This window comes from Peromyscus californicus, unplaced genomic scaffold, assembly GCF_007827085.1.
Source record: "Peromyscus californicus insignis strain IS unplaced genomic scaffold, ASM782708v3 Scaffold_10__1_contigs__length_136768540, whole genome shotgun sequence".
Taxonomy (NCBI): Eukaryota; Metazoa; Chordata; class Mammalia; order Rodentia; family Cricetidae; genus Peromyscus; species Peromyscus californicus.
Genome location: NW_026294391.1, coordinates 89,096,517 through 89,107,631, shown reverse-complemented (window position 1 = coordinate 89,107,631; position 11,115 = coordinate 89,096,517). Strand labels below are relative to the sequence as shown.

General features: G+C 41.2%; 1 protein-coding gene across 1 annotated transcript; it reads left to right on the top strand.

Moving 5' to 3' along the window:
- The first annotated feature begins 4,275 nt into the window (after positions 1-4,275).
- On the top strand, positions 4,276-7,925 carry LOC128115573 (tumor rejection antigen P815A-like). The gene is made up of 3 exons (XM_052746419.1): positions 4,276-4,621; positions 6,260-6,527; positions 7,747-7,925. The coding sequence occupies exons 1-3, from the start codon at positions 4,399-4,401 to the stop codon at positions 7,757-7,759; spliced, it is 504 nt and encodes a 167-aa protein (XP_052602379.1). The 5' UTR covers positions 4,276-4,398; the 3' UTR covers positions 7,760-7,925.
- The last annotated feature ends 3,190 nt before the right edge of the window (positions 7,926-11,115 follow it).

The window sequence follows — 11,115 nt, the reverse complement described above, 5'->3', positions numbered from 1 at the left end:
TGAGTGTTAAAAGTCTAGATGTTGTTGGTTTTTCTTTTACTCTAGTCCCATGTTGGGCACCAAAATGTTGTTGGTTTTTCTTTTACTCTAGCTCCATGTTGGGCACCAAAATGTTGTTGGTTGTTTTTTCTACTCTTTTGCTCTTTACTCTTTGCTCTTTGGTCTTTTGGGGGCCTGCCACCCAGCTCGCAATTAAATCACACACAGAGGCTTATTCTTAGTTACAAATTCTCAGCCTTAGCTTAGCTTGTTGCTAGCCAGTTTTTCTTAACTTTAAATTATCCCATCTATCTTTGGCCTCGGGGCTTTTATCTTTCTCTGTTCCTGTATATCTTGTCTTTCCTTCTTACTCCGTGTTTGGCTGTGTAGCTGGGTGGCTGGGTGTCTAGCCCCTGAAGTCCTCCTCCTCCCTCTTTCATTCCCTAGTCTTTCTTCTTTCCTCTCAGATTTCTCCTTCTATTTATTCTCTCTGCCGGCCAGCCCCCACCTATCTTCTTCTCCTGCCTCGTTATTGGCCATTCAGCTCTTTATTAGACCATCAGGTATTTTAGACAGGCACAACAATACAGCTTCACAGAGTTAAACAAATGCAACATAAACCAAAGTAATGCCCCTTAAAATAATATTCTATAACACCTAAAGCATTCTTCTTTTTTATTTAAAATTTTCATACATTATATTTTGATCATATTCTTCTCCCTCCCCCAAGTCCTCCCAGGTCTTCTCAACTTCTTTACTCACCCAACTTCTCCTTTTAAGATTAAAAATAAAAACGAATGGGGGCTGCTAAATCTTTAAGGGCATATACATCTCTTCACATCCACACCCACATCCAACATCTATAGCCTTTGTGGGCACCTACACATATCCCCACATATATCCACATAATTAAGACTAATAAAACCATTTCAAATGTAACAAATGAATTAACAAAAAGGTCTGATTTTACCACTTCTATTCAAAACTGTACTGAATATCTTAGTTATGACAAATAGGCAATAAAACTAAATAATAGGGTTTCACGTTTTAAAGTTGAAAATATGATTTTCTTTATTCACAGGTAAAATGAATCTTAAATGTGGGAAATTCTGAGCAAAAGAACACTGCCTAAAATATGTGAAAATGTTCATCATTCTTTCCATCATGGACACAAAAATAAAAAATTTCTTCCTCATACCAGTCAGAATGTACACTATCAAGAAAAAACAAACACAAACCCCATAAGTACTACAATGTGTGGATAGTATCCTTATACACCTCTAATGGTAATTTAAATTAGAAAAGACACTATGGAAATTACTACACAAATTAGAAAATATTATCGTAAGTCTTATCTCTCTTGCTTCTGGTCATATGCTCCCAAATGAACACAAATCATTAAATAACAGAGATATTTGCACATCTACAGTTATTGTGGCAATTTTCCCAAAGTCAAGACTGAAGTCCAAAAACAGGTGTATAAAAATGTGGTATATGTATGTACAATGGAAAATCATGGTTATTGTTGCAATTTTCACAAAGTCAAGATATACTATACCTTGAACTCCAAAAATGGGTGGATAAAAATGTGATGTACATATACACAATGGAAATTCAGCCATTAAAAGAACAAAATTAGATCATTAGCTGGGAAATGGGTGAAACTGGAGATCATCATGTTAGGAAAATAAAACTGTCTCAGAAGACAGCCATATCATGTTTTCTTTCATAGGCAGAATCTTAATTACAATATAACAGAAAAAGTCATGAAAGGAGGAAGGGGACTTTTTGGAGAGTGGTGGGGAACCAAAATGAAGAAAGGGGCAAACAAAAGAGGACAATGAGACAGAAAAATAAAGACAAACACATGGCTTCTGACATATGGAAAAAAATTTGTGCTACATGTATGGGTGGCTTGGGACTGTTGGTATACACACACACACACACACACACACACACACACACACACACACACACACACACACCGTGAAAGCAGGGAGTTACATCTGGAGAGGAAAGGGACAAAGGAGGTGGAAAGGGGATCAGAGAGCACAATGGGGGTGATTATTAGCAAAGTAAACCATATAGATGCCTGAAATGGTATAGTAAAATCCATTATTTGTGTAACCCATTACTAACTAGTAATGATCAATGAATATTGGTAAGACAAAAAGGTCTCATATATACTGCACAGTAGGGTAACTATAGATAACAGTGATATACCTCCTATTTAAAAAATATATTGAAAGTATTCACCAGAAACAAATGAGAACATTTTAAAGAATTAGACATGTTTATCATAACCAAAATATTATGTAGTACATATGTCTACCATACTACATATGGTACCTCATTAATGTGTACAGTTTCAGTGTTTTTGTGTAAGGTGTGTAAGGTGAGGATACCTTTTTTTAAAGAAAGAATACTCATCAGTCATCTGACTCCCACAATGTAAAAACAAACCCTTAAATCTAAGGTCATTTGTGTCCTGGGAGCAAAATAGTCCATAATTACAAATTTGGCTGGCTTTTTGGTGCTCTCACTTAAAATTAGACCCTTGAATTGAGACCCATCCAACCAATGTCAATAACATGCATCCACACTGCAAAGACAAGACCTTCTGTTAGAGTCCCCTGGAGACTACTATGTACTAATGTACAGGAATTTTTGCCACCTGTTAGCATTCAGACCCACTTCTTGGAATCCTAACCCATAGCAGATAATACCCTGGCCCACCCAGCATCCTGACTGTCATCCTGTTCCCTTTAAGAAAGGACCCCTTCCCCTTTGCTCTGTCTTCCTCTCCCTCCTCTCCCTCAATCTCCCTTTAATAATAGAAAATTTCCACATGGATGCATGTCTGCGGTGTGAGTAACTTTCCACCATGCCACATCACTGTCTGCTGCATCCACATGGCATCCCTCACTCGCTTTGGGGCACCTTGGTCCAAACCCACCAAGGCCTCTTATGTGCCATATCACAACATTAACATCACCACCCCTCACACCTCCTGCAATCTCCTGACCTGTGAGTCTCTCCTGCAGTGTCCACCTACTAGCACGACTCCACCCAATATGGCTTGTGTGGCGAAGCTGGTGGAGGTGGAGGTGGAGGGTGAGACTGGATCACGAATTTCTTGCAGCTGCTCTGGTATCTGTGGAGTGACAGGCCATCATATTCAGTGCCACGAGTTCCCCATGAGTTTTGCAGAGCAATGGCCATGAGCAGTTTTCATACTGTTAACACAGGGGTGGCGGCACAGGCCTTTAATCTCAGCACTTGGGAAGCAGAAAAGGTAGATCTCTGTGCGTTTGAGGCCAGCCTGGTCTATAGAGTGAGTTCCAGGGAAACCAAGGTTACACAGAGAAAAAAAAACAAAAAATAATCCTTAATATGGTTAACACGTCCAAATGATCATTCCCTTTTCAGTATGAAGATTGGGGATTGCTGGTAACGTACAGCCGTGTTTTCTCATGTTAAAAGCCTGTGTCCCTCCTGCTACAAGCTGTCCCAGGGGACTTGGGAAAACAAGCTGGTCCCCATATGAGAACACTTTACAGCAGAGCCATCAAGATGACGCGAGAATTAAAAAGACCATGTGACCTCCCAAAGCTCTTACCAGCCCCCTGAGCACCTTGATCTCTCATTGGGTGTGTGGCTTGCAGATGATTATTTTTCTTTTTTTTTTTTGTTTTTGTTTTTGTTTTTCGAGACAGGGTTTCTCTGTGTAGCTTTGCGTCTTTCCTGGAACTTGCTTTGTAGACCAGGCTGGCCTCGAACTCACAGAGATCCTCCTGGCTCTGCCTCCCAAGTGCTAGGATTAAAGGCGTGCGCCACCAACGCCCTGCAGATGATTATTTTTCAACCAATGAGCTTAGAGCTCTTGAGGCCAGAGGCTGGCCTTCCGTAACTTGCAGTTTCCGCTAACCTCACAGGATATCCGGTGGTTTTCTCATTTTTCTCCACCTCCACGCTTGGGCGTGGTCACAGACGTCTGCGCAGACTCATAGTGGGTGGCTCCTCCAGAGACTTCATTTTGGGTGTGAGGCCCCAACCTCTGCCCTTGCCGTCATGCCCTGTGCCTAAACCCTGCTCCACAATCCTCCATGTGCTGCCGTCCTGTGACCTGCTGCCGCTGCTGTTGGCTTCAGCTTTAATGCAGCTTAGCACAACTCCTGGTCCCCGTGTGTCCCATGTGACATGGCCTACATCAGCTATCAAGACTGGGCTGTAGGTGGCTTGTGCACCAGAGCTGGTAGCGATGAAGACTTGGACCTGAGGGAACAATTTATCATAGTAGTTCTGTTTTTTCTTGAGTGGCTTGTCTTTGTGGGAGTTATAGGCTTCCTAACATTCTAGATAATCTTGCAAACCATTTGGAAAAATGAGGAGGAGGAGCAGGAGGTGGATGACATCGCCATGTTGCAGAAGCCTCCACCCATCAATGAAGAGCAGCAGCAAGAAGAGGAGGTAGATGAATATGAATTGAATGAGTATGCAGACGATGATGTATTTGAGTTCAAGTTCAGTGAGAATTTCTATGAGGACTTGGACTTCATGGAGAACATGAATGAAGAGGATAGCAAGGAGGAGGAAGATGACGACGCTGATGACAGCGATGATTCAGGAACTTCTAGTGTCTGTAAGTTATGGTTATGTTTTGGTCCTCATTCTAGATTATGATAGAATTTTTTCTTCACTGTTATATAATGGAAAGACCTTATTCTTAGTATGGTTGAGCACCACAAGTGTCACGTGGACAGCAGGCACTACACTGGGATGTGAAGCCCTGAAGAAGAGGCTATGGGCAGGGGAATGGGAAGGTGACTACACAGGAGAGGGATTACCAGGCTGGGAGGCATAGAACCCCACAAACAAGGCAGCATCTCAGAAGGTAGAACAGTGAGCAGCCTAGACTGAAGGGCAGGAGGGCCAGACATCTGCAGATGGCTGGAATCTAGCCAAACCAAGTTTGTGCAGCTGCAGACGCAGAGTGGCTCTCAATTCCTCCACCCTTGCTGCTGTTTTGAACACTTCTGCCTCAATGCTCAGAACTTGTCAGTACTGATTAAGTGATGGTCCAGTTTCTGGAAACTTGGAGTCCAGTGTGCTCAAATAGAAGCCCAATTCAATAAAGATCCTGTAATGTGGAGGAAAAAAAGTAAGCTGCCTTCAAATTAACCTCTGAGATAAATCCATGAAAATTAGTAACTTACTAGGGTACTTAAAAGATACATTAGTTCTATCTTCAAGGATCGAGCAAGTTCGCACCTAACATGGTTTTGTTAAAGTGAAGGCAAATGAACCCTTTTTTCCTCATCCCCCTTTCTGCTTTCTTCCATCCTCCCTCCTTCTTTATTTTTACTTAATTTGCATTTCTGAGCCTCAAATTGCTAGGCACATGGGCTGCTACTGAGGTACATCTTCAGACTTTTTAATTTTTTGCTCTTTTAGTGGCTCAGGTGAAAGTGTACTCACATATATAAGCGGCCAGCCAGTGGACAATTTTGAGTATTGACTCACAGGTACCACCCACGGGTGGGGGTGTGTGTGTGTGTGTGTGTGTGTGTGTGTGTGTGTGTGTGTGTGTGTATGTATGTGAGAGAGTCAGAGAGAGACAGAGACAGAGAGGATCTCTCTCTCCCTGACTTTGAACTTGCAGATTAGGCTCAGATGACTAGACACTTATTCCCTGTGATCCACCTTTCTGTACCTCCATGACCCTATGATTACCAGTGACAGCCACCAGGCCTTTATTTCTCTCTCTCTCTCTCTCTCTCTCTCTCTCTCTCTGTGTGTGTGTGTGTGTGTGTGTGTGTGTGTGTGTGTGTGTGTGTGTGTAATATTCTATAACTATATTTAATAGAAATACATTTAATGTATATGGTGGGTTCAAAGGATGGAACTGAGATCTTCATGCTTACAAGGCAGGTATTGAGTGAACTCTCTCCACAGCCTTTTTCATCCATTGAAAGAATGTCTTGTTATGTTGCCCTGTCCAGCCTTGAACTCGTGGCAATCCTTCTGCCTCAGCCTCAGATGTATACATTTTCCATGAACTTCTGCTAAAAGCATACAGAGCAGAATCAGATATGATTTGGATCTCCTTTCATTCCACGGTCCAGAAAAAAATGAGAAACCTAGTGTTTTGAAGGAGGGAAAAGTTGTCACCAGGAAAACTTAAAAGGTGGAGAATGTGAGAGTAATAGAAATATTGTAGCAGTTACTAAGAAGGATCCAGACAGTCTTTTCACTTTCCCCTCACACCTCTGTTCCCCAGTTTTAACTGTTAATAGATTCCTGAAGGAGGAAGTTAAGTATAAGATGTATTATTACTTTCATGACCTTGACGTTCTGGAGTCACAATCAGTGGTCACTGATGAGCCAGCTGCATGTGAGTGTGACTCTTCAGATGACGCATTTGAAGGAATTGCCGATGAGGAGCATTGGGGAAAGGAAGAAAATGGCGACTTGGAAGGATGGTTTTACAAGAATTGGGACTACCAGGACAGGAACTCTCCAGAATGCTACTTCCCTGAGGAACACAGGTATAGACTTCTAGCTCTTAGTAGTAATTAACCACTGACTGGCAGTGGTGGCGCACGCCTTTAATCCTAGCACTCAGGAGGCAGAAGCAGGGGGATCTTGTGACTTTGAGGCCAGCCTGGTCTACAGAGCAAGTTCCAGGACAGGCAGGGCTACACAGAGAAAGTGTCTCCGGAGGAGGGGGGAGGGAGAGGAGCATAGTATTAACTAACCACTTATGATACACCCCAACTTTTGGGAGATTTATGTTAAAGTATTATGTTATAGTTTAATAAGCAGTTTGAAGTTAATAGTGTGATTATACACACAGAGGTCAATATATTTTATATGGATTTTCATTACCAGCTATAAGTCCTTTATCCTTCAGCTATAAGACTACTACCAGTGGAAATTGATTGCACCTGGTAATGGAGACCAATAGAAAAAGGTTACCAAGGGAATTTTGGCCTTTGTTTCTTGGCCACAGAAATGTAGTCTTTCATACTAAAAATACTTTGAAAGGGCTGATTATTCACAAAATACTAAAAAGTTAAGGGTTTCAGGGGAAACCACGCTTCATGATTAATGCATATTAGTTTAGCTGATATTTTGTATATTTCATGGAATAGTCAAACAAAATTAGGCTGATTTTTATTTACTACTGAACTAAGAATGGAATCTTCCATCCCCTTCTATTCACCTCGGTCTGCCTTGCTCAAATTTAGTGTCTCTGAGTGTCAGATAGCAGCCTTACTCTTATTTTAAAGAACTTGAAACTGAGATCCTGGGAGGTTGAAGGAATATGCAGGGTTTGGGGAGTGATCACAGGCAGACAGCATTATTCAGAGCAGGCTCTCGAGAGAAATAGATGAGCGTTTGTAGTGGTGGACAGAAGGGCAATGAAGTCAATGTGACTGATGCCCTCAAATGCTTTGTTCATGTTCTATAAGATTACACGCACATATACAGTGTACTTCAGGTACCTTCCCTACATAGTCCACTCCCCTCCTCCTTGCCACCCTTTCTCCATTAGTCTTTTTTTTTTCTTTCCAGGATGGCTTTGTAAAGCCATCCAAGTCTTAAGCACCTGATAGGTAAGGGTCTGTATCTCAAGAAGAAAGTGTATTAGTTTCTTCTTACTGAGAGGAGATAGTTATACCAGAGTTGACCAGATTTAGAAAATCTAAATTAGAGTCTTCTGATGCCATAAAAATATTGTTTCTATCTTATTTCTTCCTACAGCTGCAAAGCTTAGAAGGAAGAAATGTGTGAAGAAAGAGGGAGAAAAAAGTTATTAATTTTCTGAAAATTGACTTTGTTCTACAGTTCATCACAGAAGGGCCATCTGCTGACAGGTGACTTTCCACTCACTTCATGGATGCTTTTGGCCATGTTCAAAATAAAAGTTTGTTTGTGCTGCACACGCTCCAGAGTGTTTATGTGAACAACAGCGACTCCAATCTATTTTTGTATCTTTTCTTTCTAGATTTGCCTCAGCTTGCTGGCACTAAAATTCATTGTTTTCCACTCTTGACAGTGAGAAATGGAAGTCTAGTTCTTAATGCATTTCATTGAACACAAAAGGACCTAGCTTCCCCGGGTACTAAGTGATCTAATAATGAGTTAGTGTGAACCACTAGCAACAGCAACAGCTGGCAGTTCCCTAGAAATATACATTTTGGGGCTCTACTCCAGACCTATTGAATCAGAGATCCTTAAGGCAGACCCTTAGGTTTCCTAAGTGTTCCATATTACCTCAGAACAAACACACTGTTAGCAGTATATATTTCCTGAAATGCTTCCAAAGTTTAAGTTTAGATTCTTTCCTACCAAATGTGAAGTACAAATATACTCTTATAATGTAGAATATGCAGTGCTCCTATTGATGTGTCCCTATCAAATGCTTGTATATGACATTTAAAAACAGGAAAAACCACCAGTATTTTATATTTATAGTGAAAGGCATCCCTACACGGAATGGTACAAAAGTAGCATTTAGAAAATGTGTGAGCCAGGTGGTAGTGGCACACACCTTTAATCCCAGCACTTGGGAGGCAGAGGCAGGCAGATCTCTGTGAGTTCGAGGCCAGCCTGGTCTACAGAGTGAGTTCTATGACAAGCAGGGCTACACAGAGAAACCCTGTCTGCAAAAAGGGGAGGATATGTGTAAAAAGGATAAACATCTACTGTAGGACAATGATTAAAACTAATGGAGAGAAAGGATGAATTCAATTGGGGGCATTCACTGTGCATTTCAGTTCTACTGGTAACTGCATGTTCTTAGGGTGGGAGGTGTGTGCAGATATAACAGGTTCTGGGAGCTGCACATACAACATGTCTGCATGACACAATTGAACTCAGCAAGGTCCAAAACTTTGGGATTCGTATTGAGAGCAAGGGTTCTGGAGACAGACCTCTTGGATTTGACGGGCAGTTCTACATTTCAATCTTTATTGTTTCTGAGGAATTTTCTTTTTGAGGTAGGGTCTCACTACGCAGCCCTGGCTGGCCTGGAACTCAGTATGTGGGCAAGGATATCTTCAAACTCACAGATAGCCACCTGCCTATGCCTCCTGAGTGCTGGGATTAAAAGTGTATACCACCACGCCTGGCCCCCAGCTCTACATCCTACCAGATGGTGTAAATTAGAGAAAATATTTAATCTCTGTACACCTGGCTTCTCATATTTAGTTTGTTTATACTAATTGTGCATACTGTAGTTGAAGATTTAAATGAGAAAAAATATGGGTTTAAATACAGTGTCTGGAAAATTGCTCAGTAGTTATTAAAAAAACATTGTATTGTTAGCTCGATATATTAAAAAAGTTCACTAACACTTTATAAAACATTGGATGAGTTGGCCAAATTCTTCTATTCCAATCTAAATCAATTAGGCTATGAGGAGTGAGCTCATGCAAATTGTTATTCCTTAGATGGAGGGCTTTTATTGGAACTTGTTAACTAGCTAATACCAGTTGTTTTAAGTTAAGGAATGAGTAGGCAATAGGCCTGGTCTAGTCTTTTCTTGACATAATTCCTAGAATAACTTAAAAGAATAGAAGTTTATGGGAGTGGGACTGGGAGGGGAGGATTGGGGAGGGGGAGGCTGCAGCCAGGTTGTAAAATAAACAGAAGAAAAAAATTTAAAAAGTTTATTTGGGCTATGGTTAAGAGGAGGCAGTCCACCGTAACAGGGAAGGTATGGCAGGGAGAGATAAAGTGAATTGGTGGTAACAGGAGCATCTGACAGATCTCAAATGGTGATTGGGTCAAAAAGCAGCTTGGACTGAAGTGGGACCAGGCTATATCCTCAATGTCCATCCCTCCAGGAACCAACTTCCTCCAGCTAGGTCCCATCTCCTAAGGATTTCACAAACTCCCAAACAGCACTACCAGCTGGGGACCGAGTATTTAAATACATGAGCCTGTCAGAGGCATTTCAATTCCAAAACAGAGCTTTTGTTGCAAATATGTTTCACTGATGCTGGCAACACTAGAACCAGACAGGGAGAAGAAAAGGGCCCCCAGAGGTCTCCCAGATGGCATTCCAATAAAATAGTATCAAAAGATCAACCAGTTTTGTTGATGCACACCTTCAATCTCAGCATTCCAGAGGCAGAGGCAGTTGGATTGATTGCTGAAGGTTCAAAGCTAGCCTGGTCTACGTAGTGAGTTCCAGGACAGCCGAAGCTACATAAAGAGACTCTGTCTCAAAATAAAATAAAAACAAGACAAACAAAGTCAGAAAAAAAGATGGTGTACTATATAGTGTTACAGCCCCAGGGACTTGCTGCATCATGGAATACTTAGTTTGGGTAAAAGCCTCTGAGGAAATTCATATGCATCGTGAATTTGAGTCCTTGTCTAGAGAAGAGAAAGACTACATTGGCATGTATAGTTCTGAGGTCCCAATCAGTTTGTAGAATTCAGATTTATAGAATTTCATTCTATGGTCCAGGTATTTCATTTTGAGTATGGGACACATTGTTAGGGAGTCTCCGTTCTTGACACACCAACTTCACAGTATTTGGAGTATTCCTTTCTGAGATAATCTTTTTATTTTATTTTCAGTGCTGTAGGGCAAGCCCCAGGACCTGTTACATGCTCAGTATGTGCAGTACCATTGAGCTACAATTTTTTTTGTAAACCTGGAATTCCCAGATTATAATCCTACTCTACACAAATTATCCCTGCTAAAAAGTGAGTCGTCTAGGACTTCATACCAACCTCTGCATCAGAGACATACTATTTAACTGGAGACACGGGGTCTTCTGTATGTTATTCATTTCACTCAATAACTTCAGAGCCAGGTATTTGTGACAATAGGAACACTTTGAGAATAAAAGAATCAAAAGATTTCTGCCACCAAACTTGACAGGTCATTGTGCATCACTGAGCTAAAACTTGTGAAGCTAAATGATAGCCCTAGCTATTAATGTTCATGACTCATCTCAGCTTTTAAGTGCAAACCATATTGGGCAGACCTTGGACAATGACTAGCAAAGGCCTAAGTATTTCCTCCCAAAACAAAATTCATTTAATCGGGAATATTTGCTTCAAAGCTCCCCTACTTTCCAGCTATGATTTTGTCAGATCTGTACTAAGGTCTAA